We start from the raw sequence: 14,257 nt of genomic DNA, 5'->3' as shown, positions 1-14,257 counted from the left end.
TTACGAAAGGGGAAGGTTAAGAGACGGCATAAAATGTACAACCCCTTCATGGAAAGAAGCCACCCTAAAGACCAGCTGAACACTACCCCCACTTCTCTCACCCCAGCACTCAATCTATATATAACCAGGAGATGCTCTATGAAGCTGCCCATTGCCACTGTAGTTCTTCAAATGTATTACTGACCATATAGCTTTGGTTCTGGGGATAATATCACTCCTTATGAAGAGAGCACCTTTACAGGCGTATGGAGTCTTACAAAGCCATTTTCGCTCCACTGGGGGATTATGGGAAAAATAAGCAAATCTGTTTTCCAAGATGTAAATAGGAAAACAGTGCCTCTGCTTGCTGCCCTCTAGGGGTAGCCCTCTTAAACAACATGCATGACTTTTTCAACAAGCCTATTGCTATGATGCGAGGTTTAGTCAAACTAGTAAGGAATAGAATCCCACCTGTGGACAGCGCTGTTTCGATCTGGTTGGATCTCTTCAGCACAGCGTAGGGAAAACTGATTTGGCAGAGATGAGAGACTTCTAGACCAGGTTTTCCCTACGCAGGAGCTTTTTGCTATGGCTCATTGGAATGTGTGAGGGGGCTAATGTACCTACTCCTCTCGAGCATCTAGAAAAGAGGTTGTTCATGTGGATAAATGCCTTTATAAGTGCAGAATTCAACACCAGACTGCCATCCCTTCATTCCTGGTGTGGGTTCCAGTTCATGTCTCCTAGTAACACATTTTGGTGACATGTCAAAATGTTACTGTGCCCATATACTTATAAGTATAGACCTACCCATCATAATATGTAATGAATGAGGTTTAGATGAGGAACACAAACCTCATATATGGCCATGTAAACAAGCTCTGTGGCACAGGAGCGATGCTATACCCATCTTCACCTTTGATCGTAATGGCAATATTTCATTCATTATCCAAGTATCTTATTTTCTATGTATACACTAGTGCAATATATAATATAAGGTGCGCTAATTAGAAAACTGTTATATGGGTTATATCAGAATTCCATACAAAATAATCATATGAAGACAGTGATTGTCCTAAGTAGGTCCCCTGTCACCACTATAAGGATACTAATATGCAAAGGAATGTAGTTGTCATGCATGTACAATACTGCGGAGAATAAAATGGAGCAAAGCGCTTAGTTAAACATCTGCTTGAGTGGGTAGATCTCCATTTTATATAGGTAAAAAGAAGTTGGAATAAGAAAAAAAAAAAAGAAAAAATTGGTTTATGCCTCAAGAGTTCTGATGGTCCCAGAATCCCACATACAAGCAAGCCTTATATGTCATTTGGACTGCAAAATCAATAAACGCTTTGAAGATTATTATTACACTACCATACATTAATCTATAGGAAGTATAGAGAACTCCAAGTATCCACCATTTCTGATATTTGTGCTCTTGTAATTGAAGCAAGGAGGAAAATATATTATACAGTGCTATTGGAGAATTCATCACCCATATTGAAGGGTCTACAACACCTTTTCTTAGGTCAAATTTTTTTAAGGGTAGTACAGTGATATGGCTACTAATGTTACATTTTCTACCCATAATAACGTCGGTCCGTTTTCTGTTTACCGATCACACTCATGGTCCATGGCCATATATGTTACAGCAGCTGTCAGTTGCCAGTATATGTTAGAAAAAGCCATGCTTAGTTTCAGCAACAGCTCAAGGGTGAAAGTTACAAGAGGTGGGTACCATAAAAAAAAAAAAAAAAAACCCAGCCAATTCTAAAATCCTAACCTTAAAGGGATTCTAGCATTAGAATTCCCTTTTTTTTTTTTTTTTTTAACTAAGCACATGTAAGAATAGCCTTAAGAAAGGCTATTCTTCTCTCACCTTTATTATTCTGACCCATGACACCGTTCCTGAGAAATTTCTCCTTTCTTCCAGAGGTAAATGAGTTTTCAGACTGCACTGGGGGCATATCCTATGCTGCTCGAAAATCTCCAGCAATGCCTCCATCTGGAACGCTTCTTCTCCTGTGTCTTCATCCAAAAGGGCCGACTACACATGTCCATCGGCCATTTTCTGAATGGGAGATGCCACAGGAAAAAGGCAGACGGACATGTGCAGTTGGCGCTTTTGGATGAGGACACGAAGGTGACACGGGAGAAGTGGCAAAGAAGAAGATGGAGGCCTGGAGAGTTTTTGAATAGCACAGGGGAACGCCCCCAGTGCTGTCTGAAAACTCATCTATGTATGGAAGAAAGAAGCTATTTCTCAGGAACGGCTGAGCGGATCAGAATAATAAAAGAGAAGAAAAGCCTTAAAGGCTATTTCTATGTGAACTTAATTAAAAAAAAGGGAATTCTAATGATAGACTCCCTTTAAAGCGCCTGCTCCATTAAAAATACAAGAAGTGTCACATTGATGGGGTTCAGACCGCTGGGATCCCCCAGCGATTAGAAGAACAAGCAACCAAAAGTCTGCTGTTAATGAAGTGCCAAATGTGCCTGCCTGAGCAGTGCTCCAATCACGTCTATGACTTCTATGGGGCTGTGGCAGACCTATAGATTTGAATGGAGAAATGGCACTCCATTCCCAAGGAGATTTCAGGAGGACTTTTGGTCCCCCGTTCTCCTAATTTCTGAGGATTCGACAGATAGCATAGAAGTGTCTTCAATGGTACAATCCCTTAAATATATTACATACGTTACACTAACATGTCCATCATAGATGCAAAAAATTATAGGTTAAAAACATATTCATCCCTTATTGACCATGTATATGTGCCAGCTGTTACCCATCTAGAAATTCCGATAAGGGGATGAAGCTTAACAGATATTTGTTAGTGTGGCAAAATGTACATCATGGAGACAACAGCCACAAGCTGCTACCATGTAGAAACTATACTGTAGAGGCAAATACAGACAGTGCAGAGCTTTCACAATTTGCAGCAAAAGAGGATGGAAATACTTTGCGAGAATTTCTTTTTTTTTTTTTTTTTTTTTTTAAATTCCTGGCCAAGTAGCTTCAGGGATACATCAGCTCTCATGAACCATATGTAAAAATGAGACATGTTTCTATATATGGGAGGCAAACCGTTTTAAAGAACATTAAACTATATACAAAAAAAAAGAAAAAAAATCAAGAAATAAAAAGTTATATACAGCAAGTTTCCCAAGAAGCGCAAAGTGATATCAATTTAAAGGGAAAGCAAATGTCAGGGATGATAGGAGTTTTCCAAGGTCTTCAAGGCTTGGGAAGCTTCCTCGTTCTGAACCCTACAATGGAGTTAAAGACACAGATCAGAAAAGCAACTTTCAGTATTGTGTTTGTGTAACCAGAGCGGCACTGAACATCCATTTTGACAGATGTTTGGTAAAACAGAAAATGAAAAAGATGATGAATGAAATGTTGCTGGAACGTGCAGCAGGATCATCTCATTGATCTATAAAATGACTTAAGTGGGGTTAAACAGGTTTGTTTTTTATTTAACCACTTCTAAATTTAGTGGTCTCTCAATGCTTCACAATCATGTTTCAGAGGGTCTCGTTGATGTGAGTGGTTCTTGAGAGAGGAATACTATACCTGTGTTTTACCCATAGGGGAAAAAAAAAATTAAGATTCTCATAGAAATAGACATCCAAGCTGGTTATTGCTGCCTAGAGCGCTCTATATACTGGAATGGCATACAGCTCTTGGCTGTGGCAAATAAAAAAGATATATTCACTATTAGCCAAACATGCCCTAATAGAGTGACAGAATGGGGCAATAAATGTTAACCAGACAAAATTTGAATACTTTTAGAATTTTATAAAATTTATTCAATTGGGTGATTTTTTTTTTTTTTTGCTTTTATAAATTCTGAAAAGTTGTAAACCTCAAAAGTAACTTCAGTTTGTACGTTGTGTTCCCAATAGACCATCTAAAACTCACCTTAAAACTGCAAAAAAATATCAGCATATTGGCTAAACTTGTGGGCATGGCCACTGGACCTTCCTACAACCAGCTCTAGTTTCAAATTTACATAGTGTCCATGGCTATAATAGGGTCATTGCTGAGGTTACAGATCAGACAGCACAGACAAAGGACAAGGTATTGTTGTATGTAAACATAAAATGTTGACACGGAGCGTTTTTAAAAGTATAAGCAGAGGGAAATATAATCAATAGAAATTTGACATACCTGAAATAGTATGTACGGTAGTAGAACAAGCCAAGTGGGGTTAGTAGACATGATAGATCAAGACGTATCATGTACGTCATAAATGTCTTATCTGTGGAAGTCAAATGGCTAAGACACCCCCAAAATTTCAGAATGAACAAGTCTCAGCACTGGAACCCAGTGTACCACTTTTGCATTAAGACCAATGACAGTTTATAGAAAATTGTTCACCATTGATGAGCATCAAAAAGAAAAAAGTCTTATGGAATCTACAGTAAGACGACCCCCAAGGCCCATATCACATGGACAGGTCCATTTTAGTGTTAAACTTTTTGGGGTAGTGAACCAAAGTTTGATCATCATTGGGTTCTACAGTGAACTAGTGTTGGATCTGTCTAATTGTGGGAGATCCATAACTTGCAGCCATAACTAGGATGCTAAGATTTAGACAGGTTATGGTTGTCTGAAATAGACTTAAAGGGATTCTACCACTAAAACACTGTCTTGTGTGCTTTAGACGTCGGAATAGCCTTTAGAAAGCCTTTAGATGTGGTCTCCGCCGCGCCGTTCCTTAGAAATACCGGTTTCTACCAGTATGCTAATGAGTTCTCCGCAGCAACTCGGCGATGGGGGCATCCCCACTGCTGCCCGAGAACCCGTTCCAGCGACGCCTTCTTCTTCAGCTGCATCCTCCCTTTCTCTGTCGTCTTCCTTCTTCGTCATCTCTGACGCCTGCGCAGTCTTGCCTTGCGGCCTTGAAAATATCGCTGCCTGCCAGCCTGCGCAGTCGGCTCTACCAGTGTCTCGCTGGCAGAGCTGACTGCGCAGTCGTCAGAGCTGACGAAGAAGGAAGACGGCAGAGAAGGGGAGGATGCAGCTGAAGCAGAAGGCGTCGCCGGAGCGGGTTCTCGGGCAGTAGTGGGGACGCCCCCATCGCCGTTTGAGCACTGGGGCCCGCCCTCATTGCTGTGGAGAACTCATTAGCATACCGGTAAAAACCGGTATTTGTAAGGAACGGAGCAGCGGAGACCTTTCTAAAGGCTGTTCTGACGTCTAAAGCACACAAAACAGCGTTTTAGTGGTAAAATCCCTTTAAAGCTGCCCATACATGAGATAGAAGTGTGATATGGATGATTATTTTTTTTTTTTTCAATTCTGATTAGATATGGATGATTTTGACCATTTCTGCTGATCATTGTAAAATTAGTAAATGAAGAATATTGATAGCCAAAGGAAGACTTCTTAACTGCCAAAAATGTGATCTGCCTGGATGGAAAATTTGGTCTATCACTTGCCATTTTGAACAAGCTTCAGTCAATTTTTCTGGATTAGTTTGTTTAATCGCTCATTTTGTTGGAGGGGGGGGTGTTCATATAAATGGGTGATAAGCCATATTGTGTCCAGTCATTGGCTAATGAGTATGGCCAGCTTATGGTGTATTTTGTCACGATGCTCAATTGTCTTTGTCATCTTTGACAAGATCTAGACAATACATCTACCTAAAAACACTATGGAAACCCAATCATGTTCAATAAGCATTGCCAAGATAAAATTCAATCGCACAACTCATCAAAGCAAAACAACTTTATATATATATATATATATATATATATATATATATATAAAAAGCCCAATTTACAGGTTTACCCATCAACCCAAGCTTGTAAGGCCAACCATTTTGTCAGTTGATATTCATGAAGTTTATCCATTCATTTGGAAATCCAAAGTGAATGCAGGTCATTCACATGAATACGACTACTGTGCATAATATGGCCGGTTCCTCCTAGGTTGGGTATTAAGTTCCTGAGATACCACCACCCCCACTGGCTGTTCCACTCCTGATTGATCATCATTGGATTGGGGGTAGGAGACAGATATAAGCATCCATTAAATTGTAAGTCACATAAACTAAGGCACATAGAATACAAGTAGCTGAACACTTCAGGATATGATTAGTCTTGTAATTCGATTTGTAGTAAACGCATGGAGTGAGAGTTTGTGGAAGTATGTGACATTAGTTAACATAAAGCCTGCTGTACCTCCATACATACCTTACTGTACCACACAACTCTTTGTTTTGTGTGTGCCAGAGTCACCTTCAACCTCTGTTTTGTGAGAGAAAAAATTTAATATTGCTATAGAAACAGTTACTGCAAAGAGGGGTTATAGTATGTGATACCTGGGCGGCTTTCCTATGGCTTAGACAGTTTAGAGAATTTTGGCTTTGAAAATATATAGCAATACAAGAGTCAGAAAATAGGACTCTGATCAGCCAGAAATCCAGTAACCTACCATATCCCTCAGTCTAGCATCTCATGGCCCAATCCCTTCCAATGGGCATACTTGGCAATGGGTTTTTTATTTTTTCCCTCAATAGTTCCACCACTCCTTTTCCGGGACTGTCTCTGGCCTTGCGGCTCAGTCCTATCCACTTGAAAGGGGATAACCTACAGACACCAATTACACTACTTTCAGCCCCAATATTATACAGTGTACTGGGTTGGAAGCAGATGACTCCATACATTGTATAGTGACTGAGCAGACTATTACAACTCAGATCCCAAGGGCTTCAAATGGGAGCAGAGCTGCAACAACACCATATGGCCACTATACAATGTATGGAGCCATCTGCTCTTGGCTTCTTAGTAACAAGAGAAACCCTGAACAACTGATTCGTTCAAGGCAGATACTAATGGCCTACCCTAATAATGGGCCATCAAATAAAATCCTGGAAAGCCCCTTTACTATATTTAGTCATATAACTAAACCTCTCTTTCTCGTATGTTGTCTATTGTCATGTTTAAGGAAGTTTTCCCTGAGAGCAATGTACAAAACCTGAAAAAAATTCTTCTGTAAACCCTAAACATGAAATTGGAGGGATACAGAGGTAGACTTTTTGGGTGCCCTATAACCCAGACGTTGCGCAGAGCCATAAACCAAAACCTGGCTATGGCTGTATAAAACTGTCACTATAACATTTGTGAATCTAAAACAGATAACACAATTATTTAACAGAAATTGGTATTTCATGTTTGAGGCTGCTGATCTTATAAGACATTTAGGTTTGTAACCTGAAGGGAGAAAAGTTTAAATATTATTTTACATGAAATTACCTTCTCCACTTTTGGAGTTCCTTTTTTTCTTTTTACTTTTTGTTGAGCTTCTTTTGACCTTTGAGTCCTGTGAAGTTTGTAAATCTGTTGTAGTTTCAGAAGATTTATTTATGGAGTCATCACTTATTACATTTTCTTTGGCTTGTGGGACTTCTTCAGCCACTTCTACTGATGCCTTGCTATTATGGGTCAGAGCTCCTTCAATTAATACAGTATCTATGGTTTCTTCATTCTGAACTGGTTCTGAGTTCTGAAACTCAGCAGGTCCATTGTTCTGAACTGGTGGGGATTTATCAGTAGTCTCATTTTGGATGGGTGTGGACTTATCAGTGACCTCTTGACTGTGAACCGGAGACAAATTGTCCGAAGTCTCACTCTGATTCATGGGTGTGGAAACAGCCTCACTCTTCGTATCTAATGGAGACCCACCAACCATCTCCTCCTGGTTTGTTAGGGATGACTGATGCGGATTATCATCTTGTACTAAAATAGAATTGTCACTCAATGATATTTCCTGAGAAGAAACATCAAATGACACTCTATCCAAAGGGGGAAGAGAGTCAACCAATGTTTTTTCCTTTACCGATGAGCATTCAATAGTTGTATTATTCTTGTCACATGGGACATCCTGCATAAATGTTGTGCTTTTGGAGTCTGCTTCATCTGGTTGACATTGAGGCTTATCCAGTTGACATGTAGAATTGTGTGGCCCCTCAGCATCCCGAGAACATGCCGTATTGCTGGCTGCAACATGGGTACTTTTTGAGGTATCGGAATCACTAGCGAGGTCCTGCTTAGTGTTACCAGAAAGATGTTCTTTGTCTGCATCAATTGTCAAAGCCTCTGTGGTCACAATTGGGGCAGCAGGTGTGGTCAATGCCTCTTTTTTATCGCCATTTCCAACACAACTTTGTGCAGTTTGACTCGCCGCGCATGTATTTCCATCTTCACTCATGTTATTAGCTGGCTTACTCACTGGCAGGTCCTTTTGCTCTTTAATGGCCACAATGGCAGGAGATGGGTTGGCTTTGTCTTCACTATTAGCCGAGGAGGAGTTCTTTATTGTACCCAACTTTGAGTCTTCATCCTTTACTTGCCCTGGTTTGCCTTTGTAAAATAGGATCAGACATTACTTTTAGATGGATTCATGTGAAAAGTAACACAAGCACAAAGAACTTGGATTATGTCTTCACTGGGTTAGTTTACATATCAGTGAGTCATGCAAGACTTTCATAAACATGGAGGCAAGAAGTGAAATTGTGTTCAAGCAGAGCTTCTAAACAAAACGTTAATCACATCAAAGCCAAGACTTGGTCCAGGGCATGTACTGGAGCCCTGTACATGTATGGCACTGGCTTAATGCTCCTGCTCCTAAAATCTAGCAGGAGAAGATCAAGTTTTCAAGCTGTGAGACACAACAAGAGACCAGGAGAAGAAGATAGAAGCGCTATGCAGTGAATACTGGAATTGGCAGAGCAGGACATCACATCCATCAAAATGAGATACACAAAACAGGGAACCCATTGTAAATCATACCTGAACGAGCACCGACGTCATCTTCTGGCACGCTTACCTCTTCTTCCTCCTTCTTCTTTCGGTGACGCCCTCCGGTCCTGGCTCTTCCCCGGCTTCATCTTCATCTTCTTCCAGCGGTTCAAATCCGATTGGTTGAAATCCGGCGAGTGCGCAGCAGCGCTCCCTTTGGAGCTACTGCGCACACTCCGGCGGCACTGCCATGGAGAAAAATGGCGCCAGAGTGTGTGCAGAAGCTCCGGAGGGAGCGCTACTGTGCACGTGCTGGATTTCAACCAATTGTATTTGAACTGCCGAAAGAAGATAAAGATGAAGCTGGGAAGAGCCAGGACCGGAGGACGTCGCCGAAAGAAGAAGAAAGAAGAGGTAGGCGTTCCAGAAGATGACGTAGTATCGTGCACGACCGCCCGCTGTGCATGCTAAGGTATAATTTACATATATATTTTTATAGTTTTATTTCAAAACAGGACGGGGGTTTAAAATAAGATTAGCGGTGCCTGAATAGCCTTTTTAAAGGCTATTCACGCATATGTGCAGCTCATATAGCAACATTTTGCTGATAGAGCCCCTTTAAGCTCAAAACAGGCCCAGTCTTTAAAGGGTTACATTTACAATAAATCGGGTTAAGTTGAAAAACAAAACAAAAAGGGCCAAGTAGCAAAAATAATTTTATTCCCTTTAGGCATAGGAGGAATAGCTTGTATTTCAATAAATTAAACAAGAGCCCTGTTCTATAAAGACTGCCCAAGGTTTACAATTACTCTTTATCCATAGAGTTGACTGTCAATATGTATAAGCATTTTTTGACCACTTAAAAGATGAAGAGAGTAAAATACCATATCCCTTCATTGTGTACACAGGAACAGTGCCATACATGCCGTTGTAGCTATGCCCTTACTGCATTTTCAGCTCTGTTCAACTGAATGAGACCCAGCTGCAGTACCCGACACAGCCTTAGTCATATGCATGGCCCTGTGCCTATCCAAACAATGAAGGATCCATTCTTGGGATGGCTTATGCTAAGAAAAGGCCTCAAGGGTGCCAACAAGTAGAGGAAAATTATAACTAGGAACTTAGTCTGTAATGCTTTCTAGGGTAAGGTAGGTTAACTAAAGTTATATTGAAAATCACCATGTACTAATTTGATAACAAACAATATAATCTTTTTGAAAACATATAAGCACTCTTGACCACAATATATATTTTTTCAATGCGGGAATCAAAAAGTCCCTGATCTCATGCACATTTAATTCATGCAACATAACACATAGGGATTAGCATGTATAAAATAGGAGCAAAGCAGCAAAAAGAAATTTGTAACAAAATTATGTGCAAGATACAAAGTATTTTTTCTGAAATACTTTGCTTATGAATTTTTTTTTTTAAATATTAGTTTTTTTTTTATGAAGCAAAGCATGCAAAATAATACATAAGAGCATGGAAGGCATGCAGTCCAGATGAAGCAGGGCCCAAACCACTGGTTAGTCTTTTTGTAAAGCCAAGCTTGAGAGATGCATTCGCATAGGAGACCGAGTTGGTTTCCTTGTAGTAACTTTACCATTTAGATCACTACTTGAGTTCTTTTGAGCATCTTCAGGTTCTGGCTTGTTTTTTGCTGTCTTACGGAGCTGGAAACCTTTTTTGATATCAGCCAGTAAAGCATCAATGATACAACCTTCTTCTAACTTTGCTGCGCCTTTCCGAACTTTAAAAACAAAAATAAAATTTTCAAAAATCACTTATTTGGTCAAATATTTATGTTTGATGAAAACAAAATTACAAAATGTCATACAAAGAAACCAAATTGTTTGTGAAATAAAAATAAGCCAGAATGGTACCGGTATATGGATAAAATAATAAGTGGTATATTACATAGGGTGAAATACCCAAATGTAAAGTTTAGTGCGACTTCTATTTATCACTGACCGTTCATATCATATAATTCATCCAGAAGTAAAAGTGGCTATCCAAACTAAATATGAATGATCTATCCTCGGAGGTAGAGTTTGTGCGGAAAACAGCTAGTCAGTGCAGAGCGGAGGATAGGACATGACATTGACAATTAGGGCTCGTTTACACGGGCACAGAGGGGGTGGATTATGGTGCGTAATCCACGTCATAATCTGCCTCCTCACAATGGTGGTCTATGGAGACCGCCAGGCTACTTTTTTCTGTGAGCGGCATGTTGCCGCTCACGGAAAAAAGAAGCGGGCTACCCATTCTTCAGGCAGATTCCGAGGCTCGTTGTGCCGCGGCGTCCGCCTGTCGGCAGCAACCTCCAGAGTCAGCCCATTCATTTGAGCCTACTCCAGAGTGGGAAGCCGTGACAGTCGGAAGTCGCGACAGTAGTGGCAGGCGGGTTTTGGTCAGAGAGTGACGCAGCTCCCCGCATCACTCTCAGTGCCAAAATCCGCCATTACACTTCCCGTGTGAACTTAGCCTTAGTTTTGGATAATCACTTTAAGATGTGCTTTTTGGTAAATATCGTAATTTAGATAAATATTTCAATCCAGCTTCAATGGCGCTGTTATATTACAGTAGATAATCTGGAAGTGTAAATAAAACCTTACATATATTGTGGGAGAACCTTCAGGAAATATCTCCAAAATAAAACTAATGCAAATTCTCCAAAATTTTGGAATCTCCAAATTGTTTGTTCAGCCATCTGCTTCTGTGAAATGCAGCATTATATTGTACTATATTACAGATTATTATACTGGCTGAGTTATTGCATGCCAGATGAAGGATATTTCACTGTGCATGTTCAGGGGACCATCAGAACAGCCGCTACCCTTACTGACTGACTCATAGACAAGGTTCCTGAACAGTGCAACTCAATTTATCACGTAAATTTGGCCCAATATGATCTATACATAGGGTTTTGTTTTCCTGGTGAAACTTCTATAACAAACTGTTACTGTTTTGTGTGAAAACTGAAATACTGTATACAGTAAGAACTTTCGCAAATATTTACTTACTAATTTTTCCATTCTCTCCTTTTTGTCTCTTTGCTTCTTCCTCTTCAAGTTGTTTTTTTCTCTTTTCTGCCTTCACGGCTTGTTCTTTTCTATCCTTATTTTCCTAAACCGAGAAAATAAAAAAGAAAAGATCAAATATACAAAAAAAGGGACAAAAACAAGGAGGTGGTACCAGTGACACAAACCAGTGTTAGACAATTACTTAGTAAGGGAGCCTGCACATGAAGTTTACGCTCCGTTCATTCTCAACGTAAACTCGTTCAGAGTGAGCGGCGTAAAAAACAGATCGCATTGACTTGAATGGGTGCCGGCATATGCGCGTATCACATTGAAAGCAATAGGTAAAAAAAAGCCTCCCATTGATTTCAATGGGGAGCGCACGTATGCCGGCACCCATTCAAGTCAATGGGATCTGTTTTTTACGCCACGCACGCTGAACGAGTTTACGTGCAGAATGAGTGGGCATAAACTCTGTGTGCAGGCTCCCTAACTTGTATAATTGCATCTCAACGTTCCTGGAGATCTTTGAGCCAAACCACTTGCCTGTTGCTCTTGGAAGAAGATCACACTAAGGCTCAAGGGGTTGTTGATACACAATGGTGAGTGCGAGCAGAAGGTAAGCTTAATCTATAGGGAGATGAAGATCTACAAACCTTCCTTGCTTTCTGAAAGAGGTCGCTAAATGTTTTCATGGTTCCAAAAGTATCTTCTAGTGAAAGTTTGGTTACGTCTTCACATAAATAATCTGCCAGTTTCTGTTTCTTCTGTGAAAGATCTTCCAGTTGTTGTTCCAAGCCCTTCAGTGCATCAACACAGTCCTAGAAAAAAAAGCATTGAGTCAAGCCATTACCACTATACATGTTCTGTAGATGTTTGACTTTCTGCAATAATATGCAAGCCATTAATGTCTTCAGTTGTAAAGAAAGTCCTTTGGCTTGTATACTCAGGGACTAAAGAATACCATACATTGTGGTCTCTCTCTTACTATTATGCACATGTGTGGGACTGTGATATAGAAAATACATCTTATGTCCCAATGAGAACAAAGTACCACCCACAAATGAACTGGATTCACCCAGATTTTCCCATATGTTTTGGGCTTGACCAGCTACTAAATAGTCATGGATACCTCAAAATGTAAAATGATGGGGAAGAAAATGAGAAGATTTCAGTATAAGAGTCCATTTATTATATCAAGATATAAAGAAAGCTAATAAAGAAGCAAAGTTAAAGGATGGAAATATTACTTCAACTAGCCAAACCCACAAAACAACAAAAGCACAAACTCTGAAACTATTAGAAGAAATCATACAGTAAATTTTGACTTGTACTGGTACAAAACCCACCTGAATTGATTTCTCGTACTGTTCTTTCATGTCGTTGGATGACTTGGAGAGCTTATTTTGCAGTTCTTTTAATCTTTTAATATTGTTACTGGTTTCAGAGTAAATATTTTCTATGTTAACTCTGAAAGAGAAAAAAGAGGTGATTTTTTTTTTTTTTTGGGGGGGGACCCCATGATAAAATATGTAACAAGATTGGCATATACCATGTGCCATTTATTATACTGATCCTCTATGGCAAAAGACCTTTCAACCCGCTCAGTCTATAGGCCTGGATAAGGACAGCTACCTCTGCACCATCTAGAGGCCAATTTATTAAAGCCAAAAAAACCTGACAGACAAGCCATAAATAGTCACTTTTTTTGTACTTTTTTTTTCTCCCTTCAGTCGGCACATGCTTCTGTTCAGACACATGGACCCTGCAGGATGTTGCTGCCTTTTGATGTGCACATGGTCATAACTTAGAAGCAAAGTCAGCAAACTCCTTACCCAGCAGCTACGGATACATTCTTAAGGTCATTTGGAAGTTCAAGGAGATCTGTATAATGGCCTTCAATTTCCTAGAGTAAAAAAGTTGCATTTTATGTACATAAAATATCTTGTGCGTTTATATTCTGTATATATACAAATACATACCCACATGTCTAATCCATATTGTATGAAGGCTTACCTCTAGGATATGATGTAGTAGAGTAATGCGAGTTTGGTTGGCCTTTGTCTCAGTCAGCTTCAGTAAGGTGCTTATCTTAAAGCCATTGGCATTTCCGGTGTGACTTCCCTAGACAAAAAAATAAAGCATTGTTTTTAAATAACTGGATTCTTTCCAGATTTGTCCATTTTTTCATAATCAGAGATTACTAAACCTCAAGTGCTAAGAAAATATCAAGTAAATGACATGTTATGCGGAGAGAGATTAGCTTTAATTAGGGGGAGTCTGGAGGGTCACTTTACATAGAGCCCATGCAAATGAAGATATTAAATAGCATATGTAATAGGTTTATATGCTAAACTCTAAGGCCCAATCCACACGACCATAGTTTTTATCCATAGCTGCAGTTAGAAGAACAGACCTATTAATTTCTATGGGCCCATACACACGGCCATAGTTATTGCAGCCACATGTTCGTGTCATATACAAGGACCGCAAACGATAAAGCATGT

At 39.9% G+C, this 14,257-nt stretch overlaps 1 protein-coding gene across 3 annotated transcripts in view; it reads right to left on the bottom strand.

The window, feature by feature from the left end:
- Positions 1-2,358: 2,358 nt before the first annotated feature.
- Positions 2,359-14,257, bottom strand: part of INF2 (inverted formin 2) — a 58,258-nt gene continuing 46,359 nt past the window's right edge. Inside the window, exons 15-23 of one of the 3 annotated variants that reach the window (XM_075282633.1) lie at positions 13,767-13,874; positions 13,586-13,656; positions 13,100-13,220; positions 12,407-12,571; positions 11,754-11,856; positions 10,334-10,480; positions 7,243-8,349; positions 6,181-6,234; positions 2,359-3,246 (exon numbers count right to left, since the gene is read on the bottom strand). In XM_075282633.1, coding sequence (XP_075138734.1) covers positions 6,182-6,234; positions 7,243-8,349; positions 10,334-10,480; positions 11,754-11,856; positions 12,407-12,571; positions 13,100-13,220; positions 13,586-13,656; positions 13,767-13,874 — 1,875 coding nt within the window. In that variant the 3' untranslated portion in view covers positions 2,359-3,246; position 6,181. Of the gene's footprint in view, positions 3,247-5,765; positions 6,235-7,242; positions 8,350-10,333; positions 10,481-11,753; positions 11,857-12,406; positions 12,572-13,099; positions 13,221-13,585; positions 13,657-13,766; positions 13,875-14,257 lie in introns of those variants that run through there. The other 2 variants (XM_075282635.1, XM_075282634.1) reach the window with 2 other exon arrangements.

This window comes from Leptodactylus fuscus, chromosome 7 (assembly GCF_031893055.1).
Source record: "Leptodactylus fuscus isolate aLepFus1 chromosome 7, aLepFus1.hap2, whole genome shotgun sequence".
NCBI lineage: Eukaryota > Metazoa > Chordata > Amphibia > Anura > Leptodactylidae > Leptodactylus > Leptodactylus fuscus.
Note: the sequence above shows the minus strand (reverse complement) of the source record. Positions and strands in the feature narration are given on the sequence as shown.